Genomic DNA, 19,370 nt, shown 5'->3' with positions numbered 1-19,370 from the left:
AAATAGAGCACATAGACCTTGAGCCTGGAGTCTCATCTGAGATTAGCCAGACACTACAGAGACTCACTTATCTTAATAACAGATTTTCCTGAAGCCAAGATTTTTGCTTGGCAGTATTCCCTACATGGACATTTTCGTAAATCATTCTGATCTGAAGGATGGCTAATGACAATATGAACTAGAAGCCACATTGCCTCGGGGTCACAGCTATGGCCCAGTGACACCCCAGCACCAGAGAGCAAACAGTGAGTCCCTGTGCAGATATCCTGTGTAGCCTGCCTCACTGGCAGTGCTTTCACCTGCACAGGAAACCAGGCTAAATCCTACCTGTCAGGAAAGACAATTTCATTAACAGAAAAAGCATGATGTCTTGCCAACTAAATTCAATCACTAAAAGGCTTTTCCCTGTCAGCCCAGACTGTTCTCTTTCCAGCTGGATGCTTGTTGACCCTGCAGCAGCTCAAATGAATCTTGAATCACTCACTAGCCCATGATAATTTCTGTGAAATGCAACCCCCTCTGTTTCTTAGCAGGGTATGCCCTCACAAAAGTGTCTAACTTAAGTTAGATATCACTTTGAAATTTCCTTTCATTAATTTTTCACCTACTTGCTAACCTTATTCATTAGCTCTGCTGAGTATATGGCTGGCTGCCAGCTGCAGCAAAATAAAAGACCCCCCCCCCATTCTTCATGCCTTTGTTTACATTCCCTCAGCTACAAACCCCATCTGTATCACTTCCTCAACTTACAAAAGTAGTTTTCCTGCAGGACCTTTTAAACATCTGTGTCCCCTGTGTCTGAATCAGCTGCTTTTGTTGATTTGGAAGAGACTCTGGCATATGCTACAGGGAACATATGGTCTAAGTGTGCCTTTCTGTTGCAAAACGGAGAGTGAATTCCTCTGCACATTGGAAGCAGAATAAATCACTGATATTACGCCTTTTGAGGCTACTGCTGATATTGGTGAGGCTGAGCAGAGGTTTTATACCAGAGAGCATGAGAGGCAGCAGAGGTAGGAAACATGGCCAAGGACAGGCACCACAGTTCAGGACTTTGGGATCAGCAGAGTCTGGGATTTGTTGCTTAGAAAATAGGTGAGTCAGGAAAGGCGATGGCAATACAGACATTTGCAAGTAAATGCTCTGGGAAAAAATGATCCATTTACAATACTTAGGAGTCAAAGGCACACAACAGTGGGGACAATAAAAATGGGTCTGTGATGGAGCAGTGTGGTTCTGACAGCAAGGGACACGCAGGATGGAAGAGCTGCAGGAATGAAGGAGCAAGTGTCAGCAATTATTTGGTTTGTCAGTGTGATAAACAAAACCTCCTGTCAAAAGATGAATGACCATCAGTGGCAAGCAGTATCAGGAGATCTTTGATCCTGCCTCGAGCAGGAGGAGATCTGGATCCTATGATGTGTGAAGAGGCAGGGGTCTTTTTGAAATAAAAGATACTTCAGTAATAAGCATCAACCTCCGAGGGATTCATACTTTGATTTCCTTTAAGCAAATAGCTTTGCAGAAGGTAACTTCTGTGTTTGAGGGACACCGTGCATTTACTCTTCTACTTAGAGTAACTATCAACAGGCATCTGTGGCTGCTCCTGTGACTGTCAGATGACTGCGAGTGGTGTAGTTGTGAAGCACACTTACCTCCAACCAAACCCGCTGAGTGCATGACATGCTGATAGAGCACCCATGAGAGAGCCACTGTTTTAAACCTCACAGACACACTCTTTGCCTTCAGGTGTATTTCTAAGTGAAACTGAGAACTGAGACACGCATTTGCAAAGTGCTGATAAAGTTCAAGCCAGTTGAATCCGAAGAGCAACGCCTTCCCACACCCTCACTTAAAAAGCATTATTTTTGTTGTTTAGCTGCCATAACCTCGAATTATCAGTCACGGGGCAGGGCGTTCTGGGGAGGAGCGTTGATCTTTCGCTCAGGGCACGGGGCAGTAGGAGCTGCCTTGCGAGAGTGCCGGAGGGCTGCGGGCTGCCCAAGGACGGGCTCGGGGCGCGGCAGGGACCGGCCGGAGCAGGGGGGCAGCTCGGCTGGTGCATTCACCCCGCGGTGCCGGTGGCGAGCAGCCCTGCCCTCGCTGCACACAGAGCCGGCCACGCCGTCCCGGGGACGCCTGCGGCTCCCGGGGCGTTCCCAGCGAGCCCTTCCCGGTACCCCGGGGGTCTGCCGAGCCGCGCTGGACACAGCCAGAAGTTTCCAGCCGGCGGCTCCTCGGCCGTCCCCCGCCCTCCTCCTCCTCCGCGTCCCGCCTCTCGTCCCTCCCCCGCCGCCGCCTCCCGCGCCGCCGTTTCCAGACAGTTCCAGCCCCGCGCCCCCGCCCCCCGGCCCGCGGCGGATAAAGCGGCCGGCGCGGCCCCCGGGCACTGCCCCGCCATGAGCGCCGCCGCGCAGAGTCCGCCGCCGCCGCAGATGGAGGGCAGCGCCGAGCCGCTGCCCCCCGGCTGGGAGATCAAGATCGACCCGCAGACCGGCTGGCCCTTCTTCGTGGATCACAACAGCCGCACCACGACCTGGAGCGACCCGCGCCTGCGGGCAGCGCCGCAGGTAGGGCGGGGGTGCCCGGGCCGGGTGTCCCGGCGGGGCGAGGGGGGTCGGGGGCCGCGCTCCCCCCGCGCGTGGCGATGCGGTGAGGGCAGGAGCTGCCTTTTGTCTCTGACGCACTGCAGTCCCTTTTTTGTGCATTCAATCATTTGATACCTCGGTCCTGTAATGTTTATTTAAAGTTGGTTAAGTCCGCCCGGCCTGCCAGGGGAGAGGCGAACCTGATTTATTTTTCAGCTGTGAATTGCCCGAACGCTGGATGCCTTTAAAAAAGGAGAGATCCGGCTCGGGCTCCAACTTCTTTTTTCTTTCCCCGTTTTCTTTTCCCTGGTCCCAAACTCTGCCGGCAGCTGCCGCTCCGGTTTTGTTCCGAAGCACGCTCGGGGAAAAGCCGCATCTCAGTCCAAATATGTCCATGGAAGGAGAGGCGCGGAGGGGAGAGCGGCCGGGGCCCTGCGGAATGACCCTTTCGGGTCGGGTTCTCCGGCCTTTGGGGAACACAGCCCGTTCCTTGGGGGAATACAGCGCTCTGACCCGACAGCGCGGCGGCTGTGGGCAGAAAGTGCTGGAAACTTGAGCCAAGCAGGATTTGCCCGGTGGGAAAGCGATTCCCCGGGGTCTGGGCGCGCTTCTCTGCGCGGAGCATCGCGTAACCCGGGGCGCGCCGCGCTGCCCGGTTCCGCCGCGCTCCGGGGGCGTCCCTCCCGGCCGGGGGCTCGGGCACGTCCCGGGCACGGAGCCCAGCGGGGCTGGACCGGAGCCCGGGACCGGCGGCCGCCGGGGAGGGGCCGCGCCGGGAGCAGCGGCTGCTGCGGGGCGACCCCGGTGAGGCGGGGGACAGCGGGGTCGGGGCTGCGGGAGCCCCGGTGAGGCGGGGGACAGCGGGGTCGGGGCTGCGGGAGCCCCGGTGAGGCGGGGGACAGCAGGATCGGGGCTCTGGGTCCCTGCAGCAGCGGGGAAGCGGCCGCGGGATGCGGCTGCACCGCTGTTGAAAGTTTTTCTCCCCTTGCCTCCCGTACAACGTGAGGAGCGACGCGCTCAAGAAGTGTTAATTATTTTATGAATTTACCGTTTCTTAAAATAGTAATTGCCCTGTTTGCGAGCGCAGACCGTGACTGAAAGCTCGGTGTGAGAGCAGCTGGCCTCGGAAAGGAAGGGATGTATTTCTCTATCACAAATTAACCCCCTTTGCAGCTCTCTAAGTGCTAGTTCATTTGGTCTATAAATAAATTTTAGTAATAATACAGAGAGGTCTTAGAAAAATGCAATTTGAAAATAAGAATATTGAGACTAGCATAGGAAAAAGTGTTTTCTCTCCTTTTTGGAGGCACCTGCTAACATTTGTTGTTATGGTAGTAAAAATAAAAATAGTGTGTTTTTTATAACCACAGAATGTACTTGAAAAGAAAAGTGTGCTGTTTACTGAAAGGGTTTTGTTCCAGGAATACCACTTGAGACTAACCCATTTAACAGAATAGTCAGATTCAAGCTGCTTTCAATAATTGTGTGAAGAGAGTTGGAAGCTGTCTGGTGGATCAGCCCTCTGCTTGAGTGGGTGCCTGAAACAAAACAAATTTTCACCCCTATCTCGTGTGAAATCTGTGGTGATGAGAAGTGCCTCTTCTGCCAATTGCAAGGGCTGTCACAGGTACAAAAAGCTGTATTTGCTTTTGAACAGCTTTTGTGGGACATACTCTTTTCCAAACAGGAAAATCTGTTATTCCTCGCTGTAAGCAGGAACGTGTGCTTTGGGTTTGTTCACTGGGAGAGAGAAATGCCTCTAGAGATGAGCTGTTGTTTTTTGGGATTTCTAGCTAAAAAAAGTCTTCCAGTTTACGGTGGTAGAAGTTCTGTGTAACTGCTCTCACACAGCCATTTATCAGAGCCTCGAGTTAAATGTATCTGCTGGAATTCATGGACAGCTGCTGAAATCATCAGTTTCTTGAGTACCAGTGTATTCACAAGGACAGATACTAGTTAGCAAAAGAATCTTAGAATCAGGCCCAAGGGAAATATGTCTTTTTTTAAATGTTCTCTTAGCTGGGCAATGCCAAGGAAGGCAAATTACCCATTGACATTGACTTTCAAATCCAACAAGGATTTTTGAAGACGCCAGACTTTTGTTAATACCTAAACAGGTAGGAAGGACATAACCACAGATTAAAGCAAAAAAAAAGATTTGATGGGGAGATCTTTCTGATTTCCTTCATTATTCTCAGCCTAGCTCAAATGAGAACCTGGGGCTTTTAAAAGTGATCTGAGAATCACAAAAGCTGACTGCATGTGTCAGATTTCATGCACCTTTTCAAGAATGATTATACAAAGCTCAAACTTGTGCTGACTCCATCACTGCATTGCTTTCACTGAAATATGACAGTGAAATTAGAATTTTTTTAACCACCTTTGAGGTGGTCTTGCACTAAATCCACAAATATTCTGTCTGCGAATGTTTGTTCCCTTTCTGAAAAGATTAGGCAATGAAATGAGGATTTGCACTCTTAAGTGGACAATGACTGGAGCACAGATCTAGGGCTAACTGAGCTTTTCTAGCTAGGTAAGAATATAGCTGAGACAGTGTCGTTACAAAGTCCTGTTGTTCCCAAGTGCTTGATCTTGGCCTTCTCACTTACCCTGGGCTTAACATCAGTGTAGCCATGCTGGCTGCAGGAATCTGTGCCAGATACATAATCGGGTAAAAGTTGAAGTGGCCCTTTTGAAATTGTAACCCATGTCAAAGCCATTTGAAAGCAACGAAACCAGATCTTGTTTTTGCATTTAACTCTGTATTTTAGGTACATTTGTGAATTCAGATGGCTCTTGGTTATTTCCCTATTCAGTCTGACTTTTTTTTTTTTTTTACGGGCCTGAAGGATGAGTATTCTTCTGCATGTTTGTTTCTGTTATGTGTAAGAAATCACTGCAGCATAAGGTTGGACTGGGGAGCCCTTCATGAGATAAAGGGAAAAATCTCATGTTGTTTCAGTGAGAAATAAGGGATGACTTTGCAAATGACAGAAAAATATTTGTTAATGAAGCTTCTTGGTAGACTAATGATTTTCTTTCAAGGATCTGATTAATTAACTGTAAGACATTTAAGGAGTAAGGCACAATCAATACTGTGAAGAGGTATATACATCTAGTAAAAAATGTGTTTATTAGCAGTGTCACTCGTCCTTTTTTTTGATAGAATTACTCATTTCCTATGCTTATTTGTTGTAGTTATTTTCTGTGCGAACTGAGGGTATCACAGCTCTGCATACTTCCTGCAGGATTGTCTTATGGCATTAAATTGTTAACTTGGTGTTCCCCAAAGTGTCAATAAAAATAGATTGCATTTAAAGAAGAAAACAAAGAAGGTTTGTATAGGTATTTATCAATGCCCCTTCTATGTGTTGCTTCCACATGCAGTAAACCCCCTGGGAAATAATGCAGCTAAAAATAAACCCAAGGAATTGACTGTGCTGAGCTTCACTGATGGATATTGGAGTGATCAATAGCTCACCGGTGCCTTGGGTTGGAGATAAAAGCTGCAGCAGCCAGGCACGAGTCAGGGAGCAGCCATAAAAGTGATCTACGATAAGTGTTGGCTGCAGCAATGACTGCACAGGCTAAACAAAGGAAGAAGAAGCCATCTCACCCTGCTGCTGATGCTTCTCTGGGGAACAACTGACTACACCTAAGTTTCCATCCTCTCCCTTCATGGCTGTTGCATCTCTTTTCTCTCTGCTTCCCCAAATAAGTCTGAAGTCACTCAATTCACATCTCTTTAGCAGAGGGCTTATTTTTGAGCGCTGACTTCTTGTGGTCAAGTTGACTGAAAAATCCTTGGTAGACCAAATTAGAAATTGCATTGAGAGGTCAGAACAGCCTCTCTGAAGCTGCACCTCTCACAGTGGTTCTCCTCAGGGGGAAGGGAGTGTGAGGTCAGCTTAGTAACATTTAAGGTTTCTTCCACCTGCAGTGTTTTTACATTCCTAATGCTGATGTGCATTCTGTCAGGCTAATAAGTTAGTTACTGGATTAAAAAGGTACTGTACAGAAAAGACTTAATAGGTAGGAGTGGTAAAATTATCAGTAGGGGATTTTTTGGAGGGTTGTGTCCTGGCTTTGCCCAGATTCCCTGCAGCTGCTTGGTGCAGTTATTTAAACTGTCACCTGTCAGAACGTGGTGAGCAGGGAGTTAACTTATGGACATATCAATTAACCTGAAAACAAGGGGTGGGGCTAATCGGAAATAAGAGACAGGAGCACGAGGAAATGATACTGGAGATAATGCAAGAGGAAAAGCAGAGAAGCTGCTGCAGGGTTCTGTGTAACTCCTACACAGAGGCACCGTGTGCCCCTTATCTAAAGGACAAAGAATACTTGTGCCAGGTGGCAGCATTCTTACCTAGGAACTGTATTTTTAACACTTGTATGCACAGGCAGAACTTTTCCATGACTGCGTGGCAGAAATAGAATTGTTCCCACTTGAACCATGATAGGGCCAGGTAACAATCCCTTATACCTCGGGGTGTGCAGACAGTATCACTCTATAGGTGAGCTGTGGTCTCTCTTCATGCCAAGGTAAATGTAAATGAGAAGAAATGGCTTGTTCACACAGATCACATTACTTAATTACAGGCAAAAAGAAATGCTGTATCTTAAATAAGTTGCAGAAGCTGTTGGTTTGATTATTTTTATTTTTCCTTCTTGGTTTTACTGACAGGAAAATCAGGCATGGGGTGGGGAAGAGACTTGTCTGACATTAACCAGTAGGCTGAGTAGCACAAAAGTGTGTTTTTTATGGTTGATGGCAAAGCCTTATAATTAATAAAAGAGGTGCAATGTGCAAGTGCTCTTATAATGTTGGAAAATTGCTCTTTAAGGAAGTGAAGTAAGAAAACTGCTGTGTACAAAATTAAATTTTAGATGAAAATGTGAAGCCTGACTATAAACTGAAATTCACAGTCCACTCTTCAACCATTAACTGCTTATTCTTTTCTTTTTTTTTTTTTATGAGGCATTGTTTTGCTAATTTTTGAGGCTTATGCTTTCTGATGTATTTCAGATTCCTGGGTCATAACTAAGAGGAAAGCAACAGTTTGGCCACCTGTTTCTTAGGTAATGAGGCAGTGAACAGAAATAACTGAATAAAGTGTCATTCTCATCCCCCTTGGCAAGGATATTTCTTAGCACTCTGAAGGGCTTTTCTCTAACTCCATCCCCTAAAGCTGGCGGGGTGGGTGGTGATCCCAGCTCTCCAAGAGCACTCATTGTTTCTTTCTCAGACGTGTTCAGTTTGGCCCATCGGGTGCTTTCAGTGCCAACTTCCACTCATGGGCACACAGGGCAGGTGTTGTCATGTCTGCACCAAAGCATTTCAGCTCAAGAAAGAATTTTCCTAGTGATTAAAAGAGGACAGGTTTTGTTCCTGGAACAAGATTGAGCTGCAAGATAGCCAACATATTTGCTCCATTAAGGCTCTCTGTCCTGAAGAGTTTAGGATTAGTTTTCTCCTTCAGTTTTTAATGGTGCTTATTTATTTCTAATGGCATCGGTTAGAGCAAATGTTAATGTAATGCTTGTATAATACAATTTGATAATTACAAGAGAGAACAAAAGGCCTGTTTGCCTACACATGTGTATGTTGGGAAATAAAACTCAGCATTCAGCAAGTAGAACATCAAAAGCAGCTTGGCCTGTAATTGGGTTACATGATGCGACTGACACGGAGTCCTACTGAGACAGCTCATGCAACTAAGCTTATTCATGGTTCCCTTCAGTCATTAGCTAATGATATCTTGCTCAAATGCCTATGTGCTCAGTCTATATATTTAAGCACAAATTGTGAGTAAAAGGGTGAGAATGCAAATGTCTGCAGCAGCTGAGGCAGGGCTGTAAGAAGTTTGGAGTCAGCACTGTGAGTAAATCACTGGGTACCCTGCAACTCATGTAGTTCTCTGGGCAGTGTTAGTAAAAACCAGCTCATGCTGATGTTGTGCTGTCAATGTGTTCAAACACACAGCAGCCATGAGGAGCTTCTGAGAAATACTTGGGATATGTTGATTTCTATTGGTAGCAAAGGTTGTGTAGTACTTCTGTAGTTCGTGCAACAAAGAAGGAAAGAAGGTCTGGCCAGAAGTAAAGTACAAGTGGATGTGGAATCTAATTCCAATGGTTAAAGTTTTGCCTTTCTATGACAAAAGCTGTATTTTCTTTAATAAATAGAATAGCTACTTCATTCTTAAATTGAATAATGGGTACCACTGGCTTTTTTTTGTTATTCATGGCAGTTTCTGGTAAAATACAGGTTTGAGCAAGTGTGTGAATGAAACTTGGCTGCTATATCACTCATTTTGGTTATATTGCTGTATTTGATGGTGAAAGAACAGAATAATGCTATTCCCTTCTTCCTAAATAGATGGGATTTGGGCTTAAAGTTATGAAAGGTGTGTTCTCAAGTAAGATTTTTTGAAGTACTGGTAATTTCTCAGTCATTTGAGCAACCAGAATAATTGTTTGTGTGGTACTCTATAGCAGCAGTTTACAAGTTCAGAACGACACTGGAGTCAGTGGACCATCTGTTTGCATACAGAGAAGTTGTTTAATCTCTTGGCAGCGTTGGCAAATTTTGTTTTCCCCTTGCTAGATAATATTTACAAAACCAGTGCAATTTAAATACTTGCACTGCTGCTCTGCAAGAGCTGCAGGGGTACTACAGGTGTGACTAACATGTGCTTTAGAGACTGATTTGACTGTACTGCAAATAATATCAGTACAGGTTAAGAAAAATGCAGGAGTGCAATGGCAACAAAGGAGGTTTTTAGACTTTATTCTGTAGCCTAGTTCAGTATTGGAGGAATGACAAATGTATTATGTAAGGTGTCTCAAAAGGGAGATTCTGAATTTGATACAACTATTCAAGTCATTGAACGTGAATACAGAATATTTTGACAAATTTAATTTGAACAGTAGAGCTGTCTTGGAAAACTCCAGTGGCAATTTGCTGGCATCAGCAGTGGCTGAATTTGCAGGTTTCTGTGTTTGGGTCTGGAATAACACTTGAGCAGACTTGGGGCACACTAGGAGTTAGCCATTATCCACTCTAGATAGTACAGCTCTGCTGGGAACCCTGGTGCAAGGTTGTGCTTTTGCTCTTGCTGTCACTTTTCTTATTCCAGTGGCTCATGGCTTCAAGCCATTTATAAATGGGAGCAAGTTGGAGGATTTTAGTGTCAGTCCTGACAGTGCCCTTCCCACGGGAAGCCAGCAGTAGGATGTGGGGGGATGAAGTGTTTTTTCCAGTTGCACAACTCGTGCTGGCTGCACCTTTATTTATCCTGGTGATGGCCTCACAACAGAAACGCTCGTCCCGAGAGCTGTGAGCACTGTCCCTGCTCCTGAGCAGATCTTCAGGCACAGCTCCACTGTCCCTCCTGCAGCTGGGCCAAACCTCTCATTTGCCTGGATGTGATGGCTTACCTCAGCATCTCCTGAAGTGCTGGATCAGGTTTGAGTTCCTGCGTGTATTTGAGACTACCTGAAGTGTCAATTGGAACTGTCGTGAAAATTTCCGAGCTGCTCAAGGCAGTTTTTGCTTTTTTGTGCTCCCTCCTTTTGAGGGATTCTCTCTCTTCAAGGTAAATTGAGTGTGTAATCACAGCTGGGATTGCTGATAGTCAGTCCTGGTACTTAGTGAAAATTAGTTGATACTCTGCTGCTTGTAGCTATTCTCAGTTTTAAGGAACATCTTATTTCCTTAGATGAGGGCAGGAGAAATTTGCTTCACTTTGTTTTAATGCAGAAACCTGAATTTGGTTCCTGTTTTTGTATACTTAAACCAGGAAGGATGATGGACTAAGACTTGTCATTTGTTGGTCACTCTGTGCAGATTTGAATTAAATGTGAGCTCTGGACTTCTTTCAGGTAACAGGTTTGTTAATGTAATGAGCAAGAACTGTATGTGATAGAAGGCAAATAAAACCAAAAAATGGCTACTTTTTGTTGTGCTGGCTGTTCTGTGGAATTAAAGCATTAGGAAGAAATCTGTGAATTTCTTTAATGTAGTGTGAAGGTGACTTTTCCAGAGCTTGAGTCCATTCCTCCCCATTGGCACATTGTCCCTGGGCACACCTGAGCTTTTCCTGAACTCTTCCAGAACCTGTTTGTCCAGGCTGGAAACACAGGCTCTCCTGCACAGAACAGAATGCTTTGGCCAGAAGTTTGGAGACAGGGACATTGGGATCTGCACTCACTCGCTGCTGTGTCAGATTCTCACTAAACACAGACCCAAACCACTGGCAGCATCTCCCCAAACCCAGGGCCTCCTCAGTGGTGTCATTCCCCTGTGATGGGACTTTCAGAATACCTGGATTGTCCCTGTTTGTGATTGTACCACGGTGGGAAGAAAGAATGTTAAAGATGTGGTGATACAAGCAGGCTAATGTAGGCAACTGTTTGCAGAGTTAAGTATTAATTAAGTGTTGAAGGGGACAGTGTAGATGAGGAAGTGCAGTTGTGATGAGAGCACCTTTCCTAAACCTGATCTGTGCCTCGGAGCCACTGATGGTGGGAAAAACAAGGACGCTGCATTTGCTCTTTTAGCAAGAGCTGTTCCAGTATGACTGCACAGTTGAGGCCTCTGTGGTTAGACCTGACTACAGGGGAAAAAAGCCTGCAACAAAGGACCTGTTTGAAATACTAACTTTCCACAGGAGCAGCACAGGTTGTCTGAAGCTGTAAGAATACGTGAGAAATCATGGAAGGACAGTCTATTACAAGAAACACAAAACAACAAAACAAAAACCCCTTAGGTATTGACAGAAGCTTAACTTATAAACTGGATGCTTTGAAAAAGCAGTCCAACCTGATTTATGCCTTAGTTTTGGGCTGCCTCTTTTGTATTTCCTAGCAGGGCTTAAGTTGCAGTGGCAGATTTCTCAGATTGCTGAGAAGGTTCAAAACAAGGGCAGCCCCACGGGTCTGAACATGAAGGCAAGGGAGGGGAAGCCCATGGCTGGACTCTTTGGGGGGTTCATGGAGGGTGGGGGGAGTGGGACACTGTCCATGTTGAATGATTTATCATAGTGGGGCACTCCAGAAAACTGGAGATCTTCTCCCCAAATGAAGCCATCAAAGACAATGCAGACCCCAAAACAGCCCCTCCCTTTGGGCAGTTCTGTTCTTCCCCTCCTCAGGTGGGGCGGAGCAGCTTTGGCTGCCACCACCTTCTCATGCCAGAGCACCTGTAGCTGCTGCAGGCCCACCCAGCTCCTAAACCCTTCCCGCAGAGATGTGGAAGTGAGGGAATCTCCTTTTTATAGCGGTGGGAGCTGTGGCTGTAGGTGGGGTGGCTGCTCGGGTTACTGCAGCGGGGACGCTGGCGAGCAGCTGGCGCTCGCAGAATGCCCGGAGTCAGCGCACCAAGGTGCTGCTTCCCGCTGGGAATCGTCGGCTCCCCTCCCAGCCCAGGCTCTGACACACGCTTGGCTCCAGCACGGCCTCACATTGTTGTCAGCTGAGCACACCTCAGGTTTATTGTTTTTTTTTTTTATTTTCCGGCAAATGCAGTTTGCTGACGTACCACCGCGTCCCTCTGGATCCCAGCAGAGCTGCGGGGCCAGGGTTGTGCTGGTGGTGGAAGGTGAAAGAGCGAGTGTGTGTCGGTGTGTGGGGTTCTGAAAGCCCCTGCCAGCCTGTGTGCAGCAGGGGAATGTGGTTTCCTGGTAGGGTGAATTTAAAATGACTCATCCGTGGATCCCGGTGCAGACGTTGGCATGAGATCATCCTTGTTCTGCAGCTGGGAAAACCAACTTCAGACTGCTTCTCTCTGCGAACTTTCTAGGCCTGGCTCTCCTCTGTGCCTCTTCTAGAATTCTTCCTTTGTGGAGGATTTTTTTTTTTTTTTTTTTTAATGAGTAAAAGGAAATGGAACAGTGGGGCTCAGACTTTGAACTTGTTCCTTTCAGTGTTTTTTGTCTTTGTTAGTTTACATAAATAACAGCCTCGATTCTCTACGGTTTTATTGCTCAGAGGAAATCTCAGAAATCAGTTTTTAAGGTGATACTATCGTATAGGAAGAACACTGATAATCTGGTTGGTAAAACAGTGAATTCCTGATGAATTAGTATGTTAATGTGTACAGGAGCAACATGAAATATTTTTGCAGCTTAAACACCTCTTTAAAAATAGGGTTTCCAACACTTGCACCATATGTCCCCTTATTAAATTCTCCTCTTACTGAATAATGACATTACCCTCTGAATGACAGAGGTGCTTGTTATATGATCTGACTTAGAGATACATCTGGAACTTGGCCCTCGTGGGGTCTCAAAATAGAATGACCGGTGCAGGAAGAACTTACTAGAGGACTTGTGAGGGCTCTTAGTATGAACCACTTCCACCCTTGCCAGAGCTTTTTGTCCAGTGAGTTTTCTCAGACAACACAGGGATTTTTAAATCTTGATTTTCAGTGTTTTCCTCTTTGTTAAGATATTCTGTCTTCCCTTTCCTTCAATATTTACTGAACCAGATCCTCCTTAGCTGGAAGTCAATACATTTTCAGCGTGCAGTGTCAGTATCTCTTCAAATAGCCAGTGGGGAGAATGATACCAACAAAATCTGTGCTTCTGTTGGGATTAGTCATCTTTGCAAGTGTCTTTTCAGATGTGTTCTGAGAGGTGCTGAGGAAATGTCTTTGGTCCCGTTGGTACTTGTTTGAATTGGATGAGCTCCCTCTGAAGAGGATGGGCTGGTGGCTAAGTGGTAGTGATGGTAAATAAGAAATCCAGGTGGAATTAAGCAGGTATTTCAAAGAACAAGTGAATGCTTTTGAAAAGCCCCACACATAAGCAGGCTTTTTAGCTTCCTCCCCTTTCCTGCAGTGTTGGCACCTGCTGTTGGCTGCCCTGCACAGGCCTGAGAGGCTCTGAGCTCCTCATACGCATCTGATGCTGCTTTTTGCACAGACCTTTAGGGCAGCTTTCTCTTGTCACGCTTACTGAGCTACCAACAAGCTGTTTTCTGTGCTGTTCTCCCTTGCAGGAAGGCCAGTCCTCAGCAAATGGCCCATCTCGCGACAGCCCCAAGCAGCCGGCGGCCCGAGAAGGACACGTGGGCTACCCCAAGCTGCGGGCGGGCTACATCCCCATCCCCGTCATCCACGAGGGCATCGACGGCCGGCAGCAGCACCCCTGCTTCTCCTCCCCGCAGCCAGGCCTGCAGAGGTACAAGACAGAGGCCGTGCCCGCCCCGGGGCAGGCTCAGGCACCCCTCAGGGGGGGCTATGGTGGCCCCGAGTCGCCGGCGGAGGCCGCGGCGGCCGATAAACAATGTGGACAGACACCGGCAGCTGCGGCGGCGCCGGCCACGCACGGGCCTGAGGTGAGCGTCAGCAGCGCTGGGCTCTGCTTGCAGCGCTCTTTGCAGCATTTATGGCCTGAATGTCACACGGGGAGCTCAGAACGCCCGGCTCGCCCCGCAGGATTGTGTTTTCCCCAACACTTGCAGGGTACTGAAAGTGCACAGTCATGGCAGCGTGAATATGTATGGGGTTTTTTTTCCTAGCGTCACCCGCTTCTGTTCTGGAATGATTCTGCAGAGATAAATGCAGAGCTGAGCAGGCCCTGTGGCAGGGGAGGGCTTTTTTTAGGGTTTGCACAGGTTCCCCCACAAGTGGAGCATGCAGACAGGCCTCTTGTGTTCTGCCCCATGAGTCAAACTGAGTGAACAAAGTGGGAGAGACAAGTGTCCAGTCAGCTAACAACCCAGGCCACTTCAGAGGATCTTTGCTTCCTAATTGCAAATTTCGGTTGTATGAAATGGATTTACATATATGGAGCTTTAGAAGTGAGTTGTAAAGTATTTTTGTCCTTCAGTGGCATGTGAAAATATTTTCAGACTATGAAATTCTTTGAAAAAATGTCACCCTGCTTGTTTTGTGTTTTAGAAGGTGGGATTTTTGGCCTGCTCTCTGTAGAGAATTAGCAAATTGGTATTCTTGCAATATATGGAAATATAAACCTCATTTTTATTCAAAGTAAGATGAGCAGGAAACACAGCCTTCACCAAGCTGAAAACATATCAAGTCTGTAATTCAACAGTGGTGGCATCTTCTCTGCAACCCATTTGGAGTTTGAAGAATGTAATTAAAATCCTGTTGGCAGGTTTCTCAGCTGTCTTGACTAACCATGCCTGTCTAAGACAACAAGCTCAGCTTTTCCTTCTCCCAGCTGTGTACAGCTTTGCCCTGTCGGCAGAGTGGCTTTAGGAATGTGTCTTCTATGCCATTTAATGGAGATAACCAGGGAGAGAGGACCTCAGAACTTGCTGTTACACGCTCAGGCAGTGCAGTGTGGGTGCCAAGTGACCAGAGCCTGTGTTGGGGACCCTCCACTGCACATCAGCAGTGCCACCAGTAGTGCCACTGATGGGTGCTGTAATGCAAACCATCATTTATTTATCCAGGGTTCCTGCTGTTCTGTGGGCAGCTGAGCAGTTGATCAGCACCAGAAGAGGGGTCTTGTTCCCCTTCACTCCTGCCTTGCCTGCACTCTCCTCTTGCAGCTCCAGTCTGGCCTTTTCCAGGAGAGGGGGCAAAGGGGAATTAGCCATATCTGCATCACCAAATTAATGACGTGCTCTAAAAAAACCCCAACAAAACATACAAAATCTGTTTGTGTGGCCAGGATCAGAAGTCAGTGCTGTGTGCTCTTAGGGGTTTGGGCTTGTCTCCAGCACGTAATTTGTTTGCTTAGTTTACCTCAAATTTAACAGGTTTAGACAGGAACAGCCATGCAAAAGCAGCAAACATTCTGACTGAGCATCCACTCCCTGCTCATTTCAGGGCTGGGAATGCTGTAGCTCAGGTTCCTGCTTGTTATAATGATGCTCTCACAACTTATGTGGTTTGTCTAGTGAGGCTCTTGGCCAGAAAACCAGGGAAATGGAGTCCTTGCATGCCGGAAACACGAGTTCAGTTTCTATGATGCTTGCCCCCTTTTCTCTTTAGAAATGAAAAGTATTGTGAACACACGATGGTTAACATTTAATAATGGCTTTTTGTTTTCATGGCAGCCTCAACCTCCTGGAGCATCTGACCCTCCAACAGTTTCCCCTCAGACCTCTGGCAGACCCAACGCGGGGAGCCATCCGCTTCCTCGCGGTTATATTCCAATCCCTGTGATCCATGAAAATATGCCACGTCAGCCAGCACAAGCCTACCACCAGGCACAGAAGACCCACTACCCTGCCCAGCAGAGCGAGTTCCAAGCCCACCAGCCAGTGTTCCACAAAATCCAGCCGGAGGAGCGGGAGCCCAAGGCGGCGCGAGCGCAGTCTCCGTTCCGAGTGGCTCAGAGAGGCTCCTCCAGTCGGGAGAGCTCCCCGGCCAGAGTGAGCACCCAGATGCAGCCCCCAGCTCCCATCCGAGTGCAGACAGTAGTAGACAGACCCCAGGTATGTAGAATGGGGAAGTGATTCACCTGCCAGGGACCTGAGCGTGGCTAGAGCTGGAAAATGAGCTTGTACTAACACATACATGAGAACACCTAAAGCAGTCTCCACTGCTAGATTTAAACAGCCTGGGAGATCCTGAGATAAGCAGCAAGTTGCCTTTCTACCTGTCAGGACTGTGGTGGATCACTGAAATATGATTTAACACACAATTTAATCTTCTCTTGTCAGAGTATAATTTGGTGTAATTACACTGAGGTCACTGATATTGCATTATGTTTATGAGACGAAAACCAGGTCTGTGGGATTTGTGACATCTATGTAAATATACTTCACTGATGTCTCAGAACCATTTAGGGGATAGCATCAGATACACAAAGTAATTTTTGCTATGAAGAAAGAGGATAAGCAAAATCCAGAGCTTTTTATTCTTGTGACTTGAAGCATGTTCTTGGTCATAGAACCTGCTGCTCATTGAACATTTTTTCCATGTTAGAATTCTTACTAAAACTACAATTAAAAGGCTACTGGGAATTAGACAACTGTGAGTGTGTGGAAGGGGGTATGTACAGAAAGAAGCCTTGATTTCCTCTCTGGAGATTTTTTCACATTAAAAATGACAGGAGCAGAATTAGGTTAATAGTTTTGAAAGGCCAGGTTAGGACAAAACAAGGAAGACTCAAGATTTAATGGCATAATCTAGGTCAGTGCTAATTTATTTTTGTAGGTGAGAGTTTGCGCTCCCTAATCAAATTTTATGTTTAACAGGTAAAGCAGTAACAGATTCTCAGTGTGGGCCATTTACGTGCTTGTTTTAAATAAAATACAGGTATTTTACTCCAGCCATTTAAATCCATGAGAGCTGGATTTAGTATCTTTCAAAATCACTGTTTATATGCCCAAGCAACTAAGGGGAGTAGCAGGGGGAGGAAAATGCAGATCTCATAAATTCCAGTTTTCTGCTAAGATTTCAAAACTAATCTCAATTTCAAGAGATTTCTGATTTGATGATTGAAAAGTGGAGTAATCCCAAGGATGGTCTCTAATTGCTACAGTGTAATAAGATTGACACAGTAACCTCTGCATGTAAATAGGTTAAAGGTTAAAAATAAGCACTAACCAAAAAAGGAATGTCCTGAAAACAAGAATAGGATGAGAATAATCCAAAGTGTGATTAAAACTCAAAGTAGTTGGCTTTTCAAGAAAGATGAGCCCTTAATTGGTGAAAGGGGATGAAATCTTTCTTCAGCAAGAAATCTCGCTGACTTAAGCTAGGTGAGGGCTTTGCTCAAAGGTCCTGTCTTTTAAACCTGCTTTTGGGACTGATTTTACTGAGCATGGGCAGGATTTGGTGGGTTGAAATTTAATGTTTGAGAGAGTTGATTGGTGACTGTAATAACTGTTCAGCACAGTGCTATTTTTCAGTTTAAAACAGTAAAATTCAGCAAAGCTCAGGGAAGATTAAACATCTCGTGTGTGTGAAATTGCACTGGTAGGAGTACAAAAAATTAGATGTTAGATTACTTGTTCTTTAGAGGGAAATAAGGAGCGTTGTGTCTCAACACAAAACTTGCCTTGCTCACCAGGTTTCTCAGCAACAAGTCCCAGCTCAGGAGCCACCAAGACCAGCCCCTCCTCCTGAAGTCAAGCCTGACAACAAGGCAGCCCCACCGCCCGAAACAGAGGCCCCCTCCACATATATCCCAATCCAGGTCACCCACCAAGAACCAGATCCTAAACCACAACCCCAGAAGCCTCCAGCCATGGCAGAGAAAGCTGATAAAAAGGCTCCTTCCCCTGCTAAGGCTGCTCCTCCCCAGGAAAGGCCTCCTCCCGAAGAAGCGGCGCCGCCGAAGACGATGGAAACAGGAGAACCTCAAAAGCATCCTGGTGTTTTGAAAGTGGAAGCAATTCTGGAGAAAGTACAAATGCTTGAGCAGGCAGTCAACTCCTTTGAAGGCAAGAAAACTGACAAAAAGTACTTGATGATTGAAGAGTATTTGACCAAAGAGTTGCTAGCCCTAGACTCAGTGGACCCTGAGGGTCGCGCGGATGTGCGCCAGGCCAGGAGAGATGGTGTAAGGAAGGTCCAGACCATTTTGGAAAAACTTGAACAGAAAGCAGAAGATGTCCCAGAACCTGTTCAAGTTGATGGACTTCAGCCAAATTTGCCAGAGTTTAAGCCACCACAGGAAATCATGGAGATTGAACCTGTGGAAGTCAAGAGCAAGGGAGATACCACTAATAAAAATGCTAAAGAGGAAACCAAAATGGAAAGACATCAACCTGAAACCAAGGAAGAAGTGTTTACCAATCTCGCCACCACAACAAACACATCCAATAACCCAACTGAACCATAGCCATGTGCTGAAATCAAAATCTCTCAGACTTTATAACTTAAAGTGTGTTTAAGTGAATTTTAAGTTGCATGCATTTCCAGAGCTCTTTTCAACTGGTTTTAATCAACATAGCAGCTTGGGACACAGTGAACACTTTGTGGGGAAAGGAGGGAGCTAGAAAGAAAGTGATGCATTTATCCTTTATTCTTACACTATGTAAAAGACATGTTTCAAAAATAAACCCTGTACATTAATTGCTTTTAGATAAGCTGAATGGAAAAGAAAAATGACTTCAGGGTTAATATTGATGCGTGTTGTTTAAGGTGTATTCTTTTGCAGGTGATTTTTGTAAAATCAGTGGCCTGCATTGTCAGAATACCAGTCCTCCTGCAAGTATAGCCACTCTTAACGGTAATGTTTTTACTTTTAATGTTCACAGTTGGGCACTTTAAGTAATGATGGATAGGAAGTGTGCAAGAAACTGTAGGGATATTTATATGTGTGCAGGACTTCAATGCTATATTTTAAGAGGGAAATAAAATAATATGGAAGCCTAATTTAGTCTTGTGATTTTATAAGCTGGAACTGTAAAGGCAGTAATTTGTTTTAAATACACTCTTGTGAACACAGAGATTTGTTAGTGCAGCATTATAGTTGAAGTCTGACAGCTGTTTTCTCATCAAGGCAAACCATGCCTTTCTCTATTCATGTCCTCCCTTCTGATGTTGTTGCTGTGTCACATCTATGGATTGAGAAAGGAATTTGGCTGAGCATTTCTGCCCCCTCACCCTGGAAGTCACCATTTGACAGAAATGTTCATAACATTGAGATCTGTGGTTGTCTTACAGAAATTTCCAGATCTTAACTTCTTCTGCAAAGTCACTATTGTTTTATTAACAAGTACAGAATTTTGTATGCAGAAGTACACTTTTTTGTGTTTAGAAATACATTTTGTATTCATAGAGTCAGTAGGATTCCTCTCACTTTGTGAACAGTTTTAAGCAATGCTTTGTTCAAAGGATTAACAATT

General features: G+C 45.8%; 1 protein-coding gene across 1 annotated transcript; it reads left to right on the top strand.

The window, feature by feature from the left end:
* The first annotated feature begins 2,380 nt into the window (after positions 1–2,380).
* BAG3 (BAG cochaperone 3) lies at positions 2,381–18,897 on the top strand. Its single transcript, XM_053949677.1, has 4 exons — positions 2,381–2,570; positions 13,593–13,931; positions 15,624–16,004; positions 17,588–18,897. Exons 1-4 carry the CDS (start codon positions 2,400–2,402, stop codon positions 18,359–18,361), a joined length of 1,665 nt encoding a protein of 554 aa, XP_053805652.1. The 5' UTR covers positions 2,381–2,399; the 3' UTR covers positions 18,362–18,897.
* The last annotated feature ends 473 nt before the right edge of the window (positions 18,898–19,370 follow it).

Source organism: Vidua chalybeata, chromosome 8 (genome assembly GCF_026979565.1).
Source record: "Vidua chalybeata isolate OUT-0048 chromosome 8, bVidCha1 merged haplotype, whole genome shotgun sequence".
NCBI lineage: Eukaryota > Metazoa > Chordata > Aves > Passeriformes > Viduidae > Vidua > Vidua chalybeata.
The sequence above is the reverse complement of the archived record's forward strand: the minus strand, read 5'-3'. Positions and strand labels throughout refer to the sequence as shown.